The 18,307-nt window shown below is 37.8% G+C and overlaps 1 protein-coding gene across 2 annotated transcripts in view; it reads left to right on the top strand.

The window, feature by feature from the left end:
* The first annotated feature begins 854 nt into the window (after window positions 1-854).
* LOC124712499 (splicing factor ESS-2 homolog) overlaps window positions 855-18,307 on the top strand; it is a 98,737-nt gene continuing 81,284 nt past the window's right edge. The window contains exons 1-4 of one of the 2 annotated variants that reach the window (XM_047242797.1): window positions 855-996; window positions 1,112-1,254; window positions 1,495-1,651; window positions 3,765-4,060. In XM_047242797.1, coding sequence (XP_047098753.1) covers window positions 1,156-1,254; window positions 1,495-1,651; window positions 3,765-4,060 — 552 coding nt within the window. In that variant the 5' untranslated portion in view covers window positions 855-996; window positions 1,112-1,155. Of the gene's footprint in view, window positions 1,255-1,494; window positions 1,652-3,764; window positions 4,061-18,307 lie in introns of both variants that reach the window. The other variant, XM_047242796.1, reaches the window with a different exon arrangement.

Genomic DNA, 18,307 nt, shown 5'->3' with positions numbered 1-18,307 from the left:
AGCATTTAAAAACACTGGAATTTATTTTCTGGCGAAAATATATACATACAAACACATAAAACAATATTTATAAGGGAACACAGAGAGCATATTTATTTTATCCATTATGGTTTTTTCCCTACATATAAAATAACGACAAAAACACCTGCATTTTCTACTCCAATAGAGCTGCCTTTTTCGTTAGTAAAAGGTTGTCTAATGAATATTGTTTCATCAATTTATGTTCTTGCTTATACACAATGTAGGTGTCACCTTTGTTCAGTTATTATAAAACAAAAGTCAATTTTCGCTTTCAGATATCTTACTGCTCCTACAGAAGAGCACTCAATGGGAAAAAATATCCAAATCGTCATGAGACATTTACAATTTCGCATAAAAGTAAAGCAATACAACAAAATAGAGGCTAAAAAGAAGCAAAAGCATAAACACACTACTATAACATGAGGGAGCGTCGCGAAAATAAAGTTACTTTTCTTCCCTAGAAAACTTGACAGTGAATTCCAGTTTCGTTACATACTGTTGACAGCCTGCGTGAATGCCGCTATTTGAAATGCATTGTGAATGTTTTGACGTGATGTTACGTTCTGTTCTGTGAAGAATGAAACGGTCTAAACATTACACAGTATCAACACTTCAAGTTACGATTCATGCATACAGCTTTCAAACTTATCGTGAGAAAACAAGCGTCAAAATCTTTAAGGTAGTTTTTACATGTCCTTTCCGACTTGCTATCACTCACGGACGCCTGTTTAGGCACCCGTAAACCACTGCATGCCAAGCTACTGCTACATCTGTGGAAGTCGATAATTTCACAATGCAAACGCTAAATTTCTCATACCTTTCCAAAGATATGTGTGGGTTTTCTGACTTCTGATGTTTACATTGAATCCAGCTGATAGTTTTGACTGTATGTGTATGTTATAAACAAATTTTGAAAACAATGTCGTCCTTTATGATACATAAAACCGTGTGTGGTTTAATACAATTACCTCCTCGGTGAGTTTTAAATGTGACAGCTGCAATTTCGCCCTTTTGTGACACCAGTGATGGACGATGTTTATGCCGTGTGTGACTGAAATATAAGCCTATTTATTTGTGAAAATGCGTGAAGAATCGGGGCAAACGCCGAAACCTGGCGAGAGAGCGTTGGCAGTTATGAAGTTTGTGGAAGATGTTGCAATTTTTAAAACGCCAGACACACCAAAAATAAAACGGAAGGCGAAAAAAGTGTTGGATGAAGATTCATATATACAGGTTTGTATGTTAGTGACACCTTTGAACATAATCTCTTGTTTAAGAATTAAGTGTATGCTATGGTAATACAGTGTGTGACACTTCGTCTATTGATTTCCCCATTTTGTTTGGTAAGCTGTTAGTAATTTATGGATCAAGTCGCAACCGAACGCCTGGGATAAACTCTCGTAAATGTAGACTGTTTAAGATTACAGTTTTTGATATCGACACAAATATGTAAAATTACACTCTTCATTATAGGAGATGGGCAAAATAATCCAGCGAGACTTTTTCCCAGATCTGGAAAAACTAAAAGCCCAGAATGAGTATCTAGATGCTGTGGAGAAAAATGACATTGAGAAGTTACGGGAGCTTTATTCAAAGTATAGTAGTGGAAAACGCCCACCAACAGAGAGATGTAAGTATATAATTTCCATTTTTTATAAATTCGTGGTGTGAATGCTGTTTTCCATAAACATTTAGTTTACAGCCAGTTATAATGCAAGTGGTTGAGAGTAAATGCAAGTCTGTATTTGCAGTGCCAATGATGTCAGATGTAGAAAGTGTAAATATGAGAAAAATACTTGCTTACTTTGATTCTGTTATGTTATGTGGGTTTATATTCTGGTGTAATTCGACAAACCGAACAGAAGTTCGAGTGCAAAAGCGTGTAATAAGACTCATTTAAGGTGTAAATTTAAGAAGATCACATAGAAACCTGGCCAAGGAACTGGATATTCTAACCATTGCTTCTCAGTATAGTTGTTCCTTAAATGAAATTTGTTGGAAGTAATATGTCTCTATTTCTAACCAATATCTCAATACATAGCTCCAATACTAGGAATAAGAATGATCTACTTAAAGATCTAAACTCACTTACCTTGGTTCGAAAAGGGGTCAAGTATTCGGAAACACACATTTTCAATAAATTGCGAGCAACCATTAAAAACTTGGTTTCAGATAAAGTATAGTTTAAACATAGTCTGAAAGACTTTTTGATAGGCAACTCTTTCTACTTTAATAGATGAATATCTTAACAGAGTCGGTTAGACCAGCTTAAGTAAAAATGTCTGTTAGATTTCAGTTTTGACAGCACTTGGTCACAACAGTCAACATTATCTATTTTGTGTATGATAAATTTATTAAAAGTGCATAACCATGTTTAATTCTCACAGTGTATTAACTCTGAATTTACTGTAATGTATTCACATATTTTAACAATCTCCTGCCAAATGATCGGGGAAGTGAGTATTATATTCAAATGTTTTATTTTTACCTTCTGACTTGTTCCCCACCCAAGAGAATCATTGTGGGTCTATGGGACAAAAACTGAATCTAATGTAATATACATGTACAAAGAGCATTTGTATCCTGTCTCATAATGAATCGGTAATCAGAATGAAATGACAGTACTTTTGTTTTCTATCGCTTGCTAGAAACACAGAAGAGATGTAGGCTACTAACAATACAATTAGTGAGACAATGGAAGAAACAGCTGCATTTTATTTTGCAGAAACCAGTAATTTCAGCCTGTTCTGTTATATACAGTCCATATATAAATTAGTATATGTGCTAGTAAAAATGACTGTAACTTCATAACAGTGGTGATTAAATTTTTAAAGTGATACACTGTAAACACTGTTAAGAGTCTTAAACATGTTTCATAGTTTAAGTAATTTTAAGAAATCCTAATGTGAATATATGCTGATAACCTTGCTGTTAATTGCCCTTAAGCTCCTTCCTAATGTGAATACAACCACAGGACGTTCACTGTATTGAGAGAAACGAGGGTCATAATGGTAAATATTTGCAAGATGCTCACCACACGGTAAAAACAATTTTGTGCTACTTGATACAGCTGTGATCACCATTTGAACCTTCATTAACTGTCAATGACTGTAGCTGAACTTTTTCTCACGGCATCAGTACCTGCTACTAATGTTTTTCTCATGGTATTGCATTTGTTGGCTTCACCTACTGAGGAGAACCATAGGTTTGCCTTTGTCTAACCAAAGCCGAGGGCTGCACTGCAGGTCAGTCTGCCATCACAACCTCCATTCCAAAAAGCAGCATCTTTTCATGCCATATACTGTGGCTTTACCAACTTAACTAAACTGGCACCATCCAGCCTAACCTACAACCAGGGCTATACTACAGTTGATTCTGTCACTAAAAGCTTTGTTCCAAAATGCTGTAGATAAATATGTGGAAGCTTGGTGATAGCAGTTATCATAATCTTTCAAGTATCATCATACCCGGGAAGAACATAAAATTTTTTCAATTTCAGCACTTGAAATATGATTCCTGTCACTGGTTACTTGAATCTATCTTCCCCATTCGCTATGCGAAACAGCCTTGCTGCAAGGAAAAGCAGGCTGGCGGATACTGCCACTGTAATTTATTTCACTTGCATCATTGCTATTCTGTTTGCATCTAAGCAAATAGAAAACTATGAAATATCCAACACACAACATCTCTTTCTTCAGTGTAATACTAAGTATCAGTTAAATAACTGTGTATGAATGTTGCAGATGCTAGCCCTGCTACGTTTGAAACTCCTCTTGACGTTCGAAGGGAGGATGACCCTGCAGGTTCTGCAACGCCTAAACAAACAGCAAAAGATATCCATGGCAATGATAGGGCCTCTGAGGTGACAGAGAGTGCATCCGATGGCAGGAACAGTGACCCAGAAACAAAAAGCCTCGGAGAAGAAGATGGGGGCTCTGTAAAACTGAGCTTAGATCAGTACCTGAACTCTCACACCAGTGAGGACAACCAGAGCTTTCAGGAGATCATGGAAGCAGCAGAAGTAAAGCATAGACAAAAGGTTAGAATTTATCGTTACTTTCCAGGCACCCTTGCTTAAGAGTAAGAAACATTTATGGTCAAATTTATTGTGCTTTGCAGTGAAAGTGCACTTACGGTGCTGGTTGCTTTTCCATTGGGTGCTGCTGTTGGTAATGGTTCGCACAGTGAAACCTGGAAAGTCATCGCAATGAGTCATGAGTCAGATGTAGGTGGCCAGTGAGTTTATTGTTTATAATTTCCTATAGTTTGGAAATAAAATTAGCTAGTAGCCTGTTCTTTTAGGTGTGAATTTGATCATATCATTGAAGTTTTCAGCAACATTGGAAATGAGATGTACAACTAGGTTATTGCAATGACAAATGCATATCTTGGACCACACTCCACATCAATCTATTATGGCAGCTGTGTATTTGTGTTGAGATCCAATTCTTTGCTAACTTAAAAGCAGAGTGTCACATTCCAACCTAACATAGGCCTCAGATTGCATTACGGGTCAGTCTGCCAGTCCATGTACAATTTTTGCGCCCCCTAAGAAATATGAAAATCATTTAGCAACATTAAAATAACCAAATCACTAAACGCCATTCTGATGCTCTCCATTTCAAAAACAAATGTAATCATCTGCTGCAAGAAATTATTAGAGTCAGCAATTCTCACTGGCTGCTGTATACTATCACGGGATTGGTTGCGACCAACATCAATGAATTGCCAACATCAGTAGACAATGAAAGAGCCACCTATGCCGTAAGTGCACTTTAGCCATGCATTTCGTTTCCTTAGTCATTAAAATATCTGCAGTACAAGTGGGATAAATTATGTCACCACACAGCTTTTGTTGTTGTTGCAATATTCAGTGATAGCAGTGTACTTCGAAGAATGAAGGTCAAGATCAACTATTATATCAAAGAATTTCATACATCTGGCATAGCACTGAGTGTAATATTGGCGTTAGCCAGGAACTGAAGATACAAGATATGGAAAATACCCCTGGGAGTACAAAATCTTGGTTTTAACTTCTATATTTACAGCTTAGACTAAGTAACTTTCTCCTATAATCCCAACCATTGCCCATATATCTTTGTAACTTAGGTTCAAACTTTTACTTTCCAAGGCCATAGTAATAGTAATTTGGTTTTTTAAGCAACACAGATATTTCTCTAACTTGGAAGGTAAGTGACTCACTTGTTGCAAAATCTGAACTGCTTGAAAGATATACTAAAACATCACATTGATTGGACTGCAAAAGAAATTGCGTGCCAACATGTACTTTCATGGATCAAAGAAGTCTTCATGATAGCATCCTTTTTTTTTTTCTTAAAAAGAACCCCCCTCGCAGTTCTGTAACATCTCATTGTAGATTCAGTGTTTGTAATGTGTAGGCCCTAGTCAAGTCAAAACTTTGACAAGAAGTGGTCTTTCTATGATCAAAACAAAATATGTTTACAACAGTTGTTGGTTACCAAAGATGAAGTTTTGATCATGTTCTCTGAGGGTGTGTTGAGTTACCCAAGCTAATTATCCATTCTGGTGGAGTTTAGAAAATCATATTTTCGCTCAGTCGCAGTACAGATTTTGGCACTTTGGAGGGTTTGGAACTGATGGGACCATTTTATGGTCACATTTTGGGCACAACACTGTCACAAGTGACATCTTAAAAAGGATCAGTCATTATAGGATATAGGTTCCGCCATTGGCATTACAGTAGCGTCCGATTCCACCCATCTACTTTGACTCATGACATCATAAATATGGCAGAAACGGCTAGTTCCAGTGAATACAATATGGTGATAATGACATCTCTGCATGTACACGCCAACAAACGCGAGCAAAAATAAAAATTACTATAACATTTCACTCCATAAATACAATGAAACTAACAGAACAACCACAGAAAATTGGCGGTTAAGGGCGGGTTCAAACTAAATATACAAGAATAAAGAAACACCACACCATCCTAAAACAAATAATATCCAAGAAATTTAAATTACAACATTGTGTTACACCAACAAAACCATAGGAACGAGACATTTCTCTTGACCTATATAGCTCAACTGTAACTATTGATACCAAAAAACCGACACCTTTTAAGTCTGAAAAGTGGAATCGAAAATTTCCCTTGGCCTGTATAGCTCAACCACAGCGACTGATATGGAAAAACCAACACTTACAACTCTGGAAAGGAGAACAAAAACCACAACACTCAAAAACCCAAATACCTCATATTCACTACATGCATTGAAACACTAAAAAATTAGACTTCTTTCCACACAACAAACACCAAACTAATCAGACCTAACAAAAATGCCAAAAATGTAAACAAAAAAAAATCCTTAGTAATCCTCTGAAAACACTTCCACAACTCACATCACCACACTAACTACCTTTTGTGTACATAGTTCCGCGTAGTCAGCGCGTACACAACTTTCCCACTAGAGCGTGCCCCGCTAAGCACAACAGCACAGGTGCAGCGCTCGTCCGTCTCCGCACTACGAGATGGCGCTGCCTTAGAGATGGACCAAATTCTGCTTCCGCCAATCTGTGTATTAATATGTAATGCAACCAATGAGATTGCTGCTAACGTAGAACCTGTTCTCCTCGCGGATCACACTCGCGCAGTGATACCTGAACGCGTGAGGTATTATAACGAGTGTGGAGATTAGTCAGTCTGCATTAGTCTGCATTTATCTGCACCTGTCTGTACCAGTCCACATTAGTCTGTAACAGTCTATAGTCAAGTTTCAGTCTGCGTATAATAAGATTACCATATTCCTGTACATAGCCATGAAGATAAATGAATAGACACTTTGTCAAGTATCAGAGATATGTGAGAATAAGATTAACGTACCAAGACCAATGGAACTTGAGATTGTCAATTGTAAACAGCATCCAGAGTCAAGTTACGTAAGGTTTATGCTTGTTACTATTTTAATAAATGTGTGTGAAAATTAATCAAGTTCTTTTTAAAGTTGGTCACCGTCAATCTGCTACTCTAAGTGTGCAAGTGGCATTTCTATCGTCTGACCTAACGGCAGAAGATAAACACGCCACGATAAGACCATGAGACATATTGCTCACACTCGCCTACTTCGTTAGAGCAACAAGTCAAATAATCTGATGGTGTGTGTACCGAAGGTCTTACAGTACGCACATCACACTACCCAAACCCAAAACCACATTAGCATGATGACAACCAAAACTCAAATGAACCCAATACCACGTGTTATACTCAGCATGGCCACATCCACCTCAAAGGGTACCATCAAATACAACATGGCATCTACAAACACAATCAACTCAAAAATACCACGCTGGCGTGACATCACACACCACAACACCATTGCATCATGGGTCAAAGTAGATGGATAGAATCGGATGCTTCTGTTGACCACCGCTTTTTTACAAACACACTGTTTTTTCTTTTTACCCAAACATGTTTCAGCATCAGTGGGTTCTTGTTCATTGAAAACTGTAAAAATGAACATATTTTACATTGTAACTGAGCTTTAAGTGAGACCTAAAGAAATTTTTTTTCGTTTTGCTTGTTCTTGTTTGTTTTGCTTCTAACTGTGATTTTACATTATATGGTTTTCCAGGACCAACTGTATGGTGTCCTGCACTGATATCTTGTCATCTGCAAACTAAATTATGTAAATGTGAATTTCATCAGCGAGTTAACACATCTCTTGATTTTTGAAACATGATCTTGGCATGTCGTAATGTTTCGCATATTTATTTTTGTTGTTACTCAGATTTTGTTGTTACTGATCCTTCTTTTTTGTGTTCTGAGATTACTGCACATGTATATTAATGTACTTTGTGTAATTTTGTTGTTTATAAATGGGATTTCACTTCGCAAAATGCAATGAGCACTATGTTTTTATATTTCCTAACCCTGTCTGTGTTCATTTGTTACCTGAGAGGAGCTATTTGTTTTGTCTTTTCTGTAACGCTCCTTTAATGTCTTAAATAATGTGCCTTTACAGAGTGTAGTGTTTTCATTTAAAGCTTGTTTTTCTTCTGCTATTGCCTTCTGTATGTGGAAGTTCTCTTCTATTGTCAGTTTACAGTGTAGGCTGTGGCTAAATTTCAGTATTTTTAAATATGTTGCAACTGTAGTTGGTGGTGGTTATGGGCTATTAGGTGGTCACCAAATGTACTATGGGTGTTGTTACTTTATAGGGCACTGAGGTGTTCTGAGTATCTTGTTTCAAAGTTCCTGCACATTTGCTCTATGTACACTGATTGACAAGTGTTGCATGTAAGTTCATATATTCCTGATGTGTTTATTTTATCTGTGGGTGTCTCTTGTGTTCTGAGTTTTTTTCTGTGTTGTGTCTGCCCTGTACCCTATTTGAAATATCTGTTTTGTCAATATGTTACATGTTCTATGGACAGTTTTGTTATTGTAGGTGAGTAAATACCATTTTGTTTTGTCTGTGTGTGTTGTTGTACTTTGTGTCTTGCATGTGGCCATCGTTTGTAAGTTGTGTTGATCTGTATTGTGTAAGGTTTTGTGTGTGTGTTGTGAGTTCGTTCCTTTCCTTTTTACAAATTTGTCAGTTTAATTTCTCTATTATATGAGACTTGTAACCATTTCCCTGTACTATCTGTTTCATTGTGTCTGCCTCCTGTGTAATTCTGTTCACTTACTGGTGTTCTGTTCAATATGTGGAGCATTAATCTGAACTTGCTTGCTTGTGTGCCACCGAGTGGTTCAGCAGATTGTGAATGGTGAACGGTGGCACTTGTGGTTGTAAGTTACCTGAATATTGTGATGTGATGGGTATTATTAGTTTTCTGTATGGCGAGGTCCAGAAAATTTGGTGTGTTGTCTTTTTCTGTTTCTAATGTGAGATGATTTAAAAATTGAGAGGTGCCAATGAAATTTACATTGACATTGTTTAGTTTGCATGACAAGCTATCAGTCCAGGACACCATACATTTGGCCCTGCAAAACCATATAATGTAAGATCACAGTAAGAAGCAAAATAAACAAGAACTGCTTTAGGCCTCACTTTGTTAGATCAGTTACAATGTAAAATGTGTTCATTTTTACAATTTTCAGTCAACAAAAACCCACTGATGATGGCACAGGGCTGCTGAAACATGTTTGGATAAAAAGAAAAATCAGTGTGTGTGCAAAAATGCGGACCCTATATCCTATAATTTAACTGCAAACATGGAAAGAAACACAGGAGGGTCAACCATGTAGGCAGCAGAGGAGATGATAGTTTTTCTAACTATGAAAAAATAACTTTTCTTCAGCATTTATGACATATATATTTCTGTTTGAAAAGAAATTTGAAATACAGAATGTACTAAATTGTAACCTTTTGTAATAATTATGTTTTAATTCCTGTTTAGTTCTGTTTTACAAGGTAATAGACAAGATAGAAGAAGGGAAAGTTAAGATAGGAGATTCAAATAATTGAAGTAAGAAATGGCATTTATAATTCAGAACAGTAGAAAAGTTTTGTTTGTTATTCTTTCCAAGTTTCTCTGTTCTTAGCAATTTTTAAGTGTGACTTTTTATTAATTGAGCAGTTGATATCAAAATTGATTTGTATGTCTGGTTTCTTATCAGCTAATCATATCCAAGAAAAATTCAACTAAGAAAACTAATAAATGTGAGAGAGAATTTCTGGATAAATTGTAGCATATAATTCCAGAAGCAGAAATCCTTAATAATAAACATGTAAACTAGTGAAACAACACAGGAAAAAGGATTTCAATTCAGGGGAAACTGTGTGTACTGCAAGAACGTAGAATGTAAAAAATGCAACCCACAGAAACAGGATGTAGCTAAAAATAACAAAATGTGGCCTCGACAGTTGGACTTCAGCTATATAGTTCAAGTACACAGAGTGATGGGGGAAAAAAGAAAAAAAAATTGTAAAAAAAATCACCTTACACACCTAATGAAAAATCATGAAAAGTAACTAAAATGTGTAATCGAGAACTAGAATTGTGTGAATTTGTGGCACTTTCTGTCAGCACTCCGTGTCGGTGCCTGCAGCAGTCCACAGCACATTTCACACTTTCTAAGATGATTGAAACTGGCTGCTGCCAGCCGGGAACTTCACACGCTTCCACATGTGCATTTTTCAAACACTTTTTGTCTGTGCTTTAGCTTAGTGCTGGGAGGAGTCTATAAATTTATTTGCATGTTTCTCATTGTCCACTAGGCCTTTTTGCAAGGTGTATCCATTGTTAAACGATCCAAGGGCACCTGCTATCCTACCCCTGCGTGTTTGCAGAATGTGTCTCTGGCACTCGCTGTATGTGGTCCGACTTTCCCCTCAGCTGCTGGTGCTGAGCATTGGTGAAAGTGGCCATTGGCAGACATATCACAAGCTCAAGTAGATTGAGCGTATCTGCCCAGATAGCTGTGTGTGTGTTAAGCCACTGCTTCAGGGACGGGTTGGTGTGCTGGTTCCCCATCGAATCCACCTGGCAGATTAATGATGAGGTCGAGGTCCTGAGCAGCCTGGATGTGGTTTTTAGGGAGTTTTTCACATCCCACTATGATGGTGTCCAAGTCCTGCCTCAGTCACACAATTCACAAACATTAAGACAACTTCCACTTACTTTCACATGAATTAACACTATACAAAAACAGTTGTGGTACACACATTCCATCCCAGGGGGTATGGGGGGTGGGGGAGGGGACAACAGGAAGGACATCCATCCAGCCACCCATTAAATTAACCATGCCAAGTTTGCAAATAACCATGCTGACCCTGTGTCGATGCAGGACAAAAGCACAAGACAAAGAAGAAGCCAAAGTGGACAAGCGATAACTAAAAAAATAAATCCTGAAAGAAATTGCACTACACACCTAATTTGAAATTATGAAAAATAACAAAATGCAGATTTCACAGCTTGAATTGAGCTATATAGCTAAAGTTGACAGTGCTACATTCAGAAAAAATCAGCAAAATATTTGTGAGAATCAAGGTTATAAATAAAATTGCTTCTCCTTTCACACACACCAATTTAAGCTAATCTGTTAGGTTTCTGCCTAACTACACCTTTGGAAATTCCAACAAATTCGGAATAAACAGGATAGTTTACACCAGTCATTAGGACAATCACAGACAACATTTAATAACAAACCACTCAAGCCACACACATCCTTCGCATCATAAAATCATGATGTCATGACTCAAAGCCGTGAATTGAAATCACTCACTAGAGTTCACCCGAATTGCACGCCAGCAGTTAGCTTGAAGAGGCAAAATTTTAGTACTGCCAGTAGACACACACAACAGTGTGTAGATTTCAGAACTATTAGTTCTTTCCCCTGGGAGGAGAGTGGGAAAGATTAAAAAGGAAAGGCAAGCCACTCAGACCCCAGGATAACCGTCATTCTCACTACAGGTGGCTCCCTTTTATTCTGGGATCTGAGTGACGTGGCTTTCCTTTTTAACCCTCCCCACTCTATACATCTCTCCTCCCTGAAGAAGGCACTAATTGTTCTGAAAGCTAGGATGAAGTCATCACTTTTACTTTTGGGTGTGTCTGTTGTCAGTATTAAACCTTTCCCTTCCTGAAGTTTTTGTGTGTTAAGTAAGACAAGTTTACACAATGTATCCTGGGAGACCTGTAGGGTGTGGAAGATTGAGGAACAGTATACAGAACACTATTCAGAATAATGAGTCATTTATAAGCACAAAGGTTATTACTAATGTGTCTTATGCGAATATGCCAGGCTACTTTCCATTAACATATACATCAATTATTTAGCAGGTAGTGTCACAGCTGCTGAAAATCTGAATGAGACAGTTTCCTTAGGCACACTGTTGTAGTCAGAAACAAAAGCTAGTAGATTCATTCTTGAGAAAGGATGTACTTCAAATGACTAGAAGCAGGTATTATATTAAAGGATTTTTGTTACAAAATTCCTTAAATGGAGGTGTTCAGTGTGCACTGGTTACAGTATAATTGAGTTGCTGTGTATGGAGCCATTAAATTATCCAAACCCTCTTCAGTATACAATCTCTGTAAACAAAAGCCTAAAGAAAGTAGGGTTGCAAATCTACAGGTGCTAAATGAAATGTGTTTAACTGTCAAAAGAGCAGTCATATGATATGAATTATAAGGAAGTGAAATATGGACAATAAGCAGTTCAGACAAGAAGAAAATAGAAGCATTTGAATTATGTGGTGCTACAGAAGAATGCTGAAGATAAGCTGTGTACGTTGAATTAGTAATGAGGAAGTACTGAATACAAGCATGCAAAAAAATATCTGTGTGTTACAATTTGAATAAAAGAATATATATTTAATTAAGAAAAATCCTGAGATATTAAGGAATTGTCAGTTTGATAATGTAAGGAAGGGGGAGGAGGAGGGTAAAATTGCAGGAGGAGACCAAGGCTGTAGTGGAGTAAGCATGTTCAAATTTATGTTGGTTGCAGTGGTTAGACAGAGATAAAGAGGCCTGTATAAAGTAGACTATCATGGAGAGCTGCATCAAACCAGCGGTCTTTGAACTGAAGGCCACAACAACTACAAGTTGGCTGTCAGTGGTGCCATAAAAGTGTCAAGCATTCATATCAATGTCAGTGACACTGAAAAACAGCTGAAATAACTGAAGCAGAACAAGGCCCCAGTTGCAGTTGGAACCCATGTCAAATTCTGTGCAGATTTTGCAGCGTAGTAAACCCCTCTTAAAAACTGCCCAGTGGTCAGAAGAAATCACAGGTTACACCATCTAAAAGAAGTGTCATAAAAGTTTTCTACAGAAGTACTGTCCAGTATCATTGAGCTTGAAAATACGGTCAAGTAAACTGTATTCTTTTTATTATCTGTGCAGTTTGCTATTTTCAACCTTGAGTCATTTTCAGGCATGTATCTTAACCTCCTAGCTTTGTTTTACATTTTAATTCAGGGCTGGTACGTGTGGATATATCATTTCATCTATCTTTTGCAGAGTCTTAGAAAAGGTTACAGGAGAATATGGGGTTGGGAAAAGGAATGAGAGAGAGGAAAAACTGATTGAGTTCTGTAATAAATTTTGGTAAGTAGTAGCGAATACTCTGTCCAAGAATCACAAGAGGAGGCAGTATACTTGGAAAAGACTGGCTGATACGGGAAGATTTCAGCTAGATTACACCCTGGTCAAACAAAGATTTCGAAATCAGATACTGGATTGTAAGGTGTACCCAGGAGCAGATATAGACTCAGATCACAATATAGTAATGATGAAGAGTGAGCTGAATTTAAGGAGATTAGTAAGGAAGAATCAATATCCAAAGAAGTGGGATACGGAAATACTAAGCAATGACGAGACATGCTTGAAGTTCTCCAAGGCTATAGGTGCAGCAATAAGGAATGGCTCAGTAGGCAGTGCAATTTCCTAAGAGGAATGGACATCTCTAAAAAGGGCAATCACAGAAACTGGAAAGAAAAACGTAGGTTCAAAGAAGGTAACTGTGAAGAAACCATGGGTAACACAAGAAATACTTAAGTTGATCGATGAAAGAAGGAAGTACAAAAATATTCAGGAATACAGAAATACAAGTCGCTGAGGAATGAAATAAATAGGAAATGCAGGGAAGCTAAGATGAAGTGGCTGCATGAAAAATGTGAAGAAATCAAAAAAGAAATGATTGTCAGAAGGACTGACTCAGCGTATAGGAAAGTGGTAGTGTAAAGAGTGCAATGGGGATTCCATTGTTAAATGCAGAGGTTCCACTGTTAAGTGCAGAGGATAGGTGGAAAGAGTATATTGGAGGCCTCTATGAGGAGGAAGATTTGTCTGATGTGGTAGAAGGAGAAACAGGAGTTGATTTAGAAGAGATAGGGGATCCAGTATTAGAATCAGAATATAAGAGAGCTTTGGAGGACTCCTGTGAGAGAGATCACAGTTCATAGTAATTGACGGAAAGTCATCAAGTAAAACAGAAGTGATTTCTCGCATTCCCCAAGGTAGTGTTGTAGGCCCTTTGCTGTTCATTATCTACATAAAGAATTTGGGAGACAATTGAGCAGCTGTCTTAAGTTGTTTGCAGATGCTGCTATCGTTTATTGGCTAGTGAAGTCATCAGAAGATCAAAACAAATTGCAAAACAATTTAGAAAATATATCCGTATGGTGCGAAAATTGGCAATTGACCCTAAATAACGAAAAGTGTGAGGTCATCCACATGACTGCTAAAAGCAATCCGTTAAACATTGGTTACATGATATATCAGTCAAATCTAAAGGCCGTAAATTCAACTAAATACCCAGAAATTGCAACTGCAAAGAACGTAAATTAGAAGAAGCACATAGAAAATGTTGTGGGGAAGGCTAACCAAAGACTGCATTTTATTGGCAGGACACTTAGAAAATGTAACAGACCTACTAAGGAGACTGCCTACACTACGTTTGTCCGTCCTCTTTTAGAATACTGCTGCGCAGTGTGGGATTCTTACCATATAGGCTTGAAGGAGTACATCAAAAAAGTTCTAAGAAGGGCAGCGCGTTTTGTATTATCGCAAAATAGGGAGAGAGTGTCACTGAAATGATACAGGAATTGGGATGGACATCATTAAAGCAAAGGCATTTTTCGATGTGGAGAAATCTTCCATGAAATTACAATCACCGACTTTCTCTTCCAAATGCAAAAATGTTTTGTTGACACCTAGCTACATAGACAGAAATGATCACCATGATGAAATAAGGGAAATCAGAGCTCATTTGGGAAGATACAGGTGTTCGTTATTTCCGTGCACTGTATGAGATTGGAACAATAGAGAATTGTGAAGGTGGTTCGATGACCCCTCTGCCAGGCAAATGTGATTTGCAGAGTATCCATGTAGATGTAGATCAAATAAGGCAGAAGGGGTTTCACGTGCTTCATCTGGTTTGAATCGATTGCTTATTTTGCTTTGATTTGATGAGTGCCGTTCTCTTTGTTATAGGTGTTTACGTCACCCTAAGCTGAAAATGCATTATTGTACTGTGTCATGCATTGTTTGTCGCATTCTGATAATGAGTGTTTACGACCTGTCACCTCTTGCAGCATGGCTTGGTTTTGTGCGCGCTACCGCCACTTACAATTAAAAAAAGAGAGGAATTGTCTCATAAGTGAAACAATGGCAAGAGACTGCTATTTGTTGTTACTTACACTGCTGCTTTCTTTGATAATGATCAACAAGAGCCAAATAATAGACTCCATATGATAGAAGATGTTGTGAACGAGAGTTTAGCGAAAATTTTTCTCCATTTGAAAATCTTTGCAGATGCCTCTTTACATTCTGCACAGAAATTAGAGTCATCTTAGATTTAAAAATCTAGTCAGTTGCCGTGCTTCATTTCTGACTGTATCACTATACAGCATAAGAATAATACGAATATAAACATGACATGATACATATATTCTTCCGCATTTGCTGTTGTCTCACTCTAGTTTCGTAGTTTATTAGGCAGACTGGATTTAAATGAGATAACAGCAAACACGAAAGAATACATGGCATAATGTTTACATTCTTCTACCTTTTCTTTTAATTTATTTACTGAAGCAGAGGTTTTGGCGCCAGTATTTATCTTTGTGCCTGCAAAGCATGCCTGTGTAGCGCTACATATATTCGATAGCAGAAGGTAGTTGTGGTGGCACCTACCAACATTTTTCAGAACTTCCGTTTACTCTGCACTTGATTCTAAGCCACAGGTGGTTTTTTTGGATTGCAAAAACAAGGAAAAAAGTGTGGCTTAGATTTGAGTAAATACAGTATGCTGCAAAATAACCAATGACAGACAGAGCAAGGAGGACATCAAAAGCAGACTGGCACAGGCAAAAAGGGTGTTCCTGGCCAAGAGAAGTCTACTAGTATCAAACATAGGCCTTAATTTGAGGAAGAAATTTTTGAGAATGTTTGTGTGGAGGACAGCATTGTATGGTAGTGAAACATTGACTGTGCGAAAACTGGAACAGAAGAGAACTGAAGCATTTGAGATGTGGTGCTACAAGCGAATGTTGAAAATTAGGTGGACTGATAAGGTAAGGAATGTGGAGGTTCTGCGCAGAATCGGAGAGCGAAGGAATATATGGTAAACACTGACAAGGAGAAGGGACAGGATGATAGGACATCTGTTAAGACATCAGGGAATGACTTCCAAGGTACTAGAGGGAGCTGTAGAGGACAAAAACTGTAGAGGAAGACAGAGAGTTGAATACATCCAGCAAATAGTTGAGTACATAGGTTGCAAGTGCTACGCTAAGATGAAGAGGTTGGCACAGGAGAGGAATTCATGGCTGGCCGCATCAAACCAGTCAGAACAGTCAGAAGACTTATGACACCCCCTTGAGCCCCCCACCCCCCACCTCAAAGAAAGGGGGGGGGGGGGGCACACTCTAAGGTCAGTGATAATGAAGTATTTTGAACAGAAAGACCTTGTTCATGCCAACCAGTACAGATTTTGTACACATTATTCATTCAAAACACAACTTGAACGTTTTTGCATGACATCCTGAAAGCCCTAGATCAAGGCAGTGGGGTAGATGCAATATTTCTCGACTTCCAAACATCATTTGACTTATTGCTACAGTAGCATATTAATGAAAGTATGGTCATGCGTGGTATAAAATTAAATTTGTGACTGGATTGGTGATTTCTTGATTGGGAAAACACAACATGTTATCTTGGGCAGAGAGTCATCAGCAGATGTAAAGGGGACTTCAGGCATTCCATAAGAAGCATGTTGGAACCCTTGCTGTTCATGTTGTGTATGAATGATCTGCAGTTTCTTGGTGGGTGAAATTTGCCTCGGCAGCAGCAGAATGAACAAACTCCTATTTTGCCAGGTGTCCCACACAGCAGCAGCATTTCTGTGGCAACACTAGAGCTTGAAGTCCTTTACACACCATAGTGAAATTTGTTCTGTAATAGGTTGTAATCATGTGTTGTTTTCAAAGATTAGACTTCCCTGCTACACTGGTAAATAGCATTTTTGTTTCAAAGAAATGAATTATTTCTTTGTATCACAATTGTGGATCCTTTATTCAAAAATGAACTCAGTTTCCATTTAAATAGCTCAGTTTTCTTGTGACACATTGTCATCTGTATGTTGAAATGCTTGAAAACACTGCAATTTGATTTTTTGATGGGGCAGATGTAACTTATGAAAATCTGTCACATAGTGTACGTGGAATTCTAATACATGCCTCTCGGTTAGGAAATCCATTTCCAAAACAAGATGAAGGTTTAGCAATGTTCCTGATTGGTAATGCTCATATGTCTTGTATACATGCAGATAGTTGACTTTTGGGCAATAATTTAATCTTCATGCAAAGAAGTGCTACTGGCTTCATTTTGGGTGCAAGACTGGCACTTGGCGTACGCTGTTTCACACATACTACACTAATGACGGGCTGGTTAAAGGTATCGTGTCAGCCATTCTTTGCTGTTCTCATGGTTTGACGAGAACCCAACAGATCATTAGTTTTATCTCGCAACAATAGTCGCAATCAGCTCAAAACCAAAAAACAAAAAGAAAATGTGCATTATATAAGTTCCCCATATGGTGTAAGGCCTGTTCATCAGAGTGAATAATGACTAATACCGATGACTCCTAAGACTTCGACTGTGAGTGAAGATGGATATAGTATTTCAAAAATTCCCCTACTATGTATGAACAGAATAATTAATATTATTAACTGTGCTAGAAAATGATAGGAAGATGGATAGACTCATTTAAATGGGAGATGTTTTGGCTTAAGGTCAGAAAAGGCAGTAGCAGACATTATAGGTTCTCAGTTACTGCTGAAGACTTTCAGAAAACAAGTTGATCTGTGCATAGCATAAATTTCGAATTATACTAGTAGTAAAATTTGTGTTGATTCCACAGGTTTGTGTAGATGAGGAATGGTTTTATATTTACTTTAGAATGACCTGTGATTATTGTGTTTCAAATTTAGAACAACAGTGAAATTGAAATACAAATCATTGTAAATCAGTTGCCTCCAAAAAATCGCTCTCAACCTTAAATTTCAATACCATCACTTACGAGGAAACAGTCTAATCCAACCTGCCCTGAAATCTTTTATACTGGAAGAATATACTGAAAGAAACACAGTGTCAAAATTTTCGCTGTTAAGACACATTGCAAGTATTATAAAGAGAGAGAGTTGAAATTGCCAAATGCGTAGCTCACCAGCCACCTAGAGAAATGTACACCCTTGTCTTAGCTGTAGCAGGTGATGCAAGCACAGCATGGTGAGCACATATCCTTGATAAACGGATGACGTGGCACAACATGATCATAATTGCAAAACAAATT

The sequence above is a fragment of the Schistocerca piceifrons genome, chromosome 8 (genome assembly GCF_021461385.2).
Source record: "Schistocerca piceifrons isolate TAMUIC-IGC-003096 chromosome 8, iqSchPice1.1, whole genome shotgun sequence".
Lineage (NCBI taxonomy): Eukaryota > Metazoa > Arthropoda > Insecta > Orthoptera > Acrididae > Schistocerca > Schistocerca piceifrons.
Note: the sequence above shows the minus strand (reverse complement) of the source record. Positions and strands in the feature narration are given on the sequence as shown.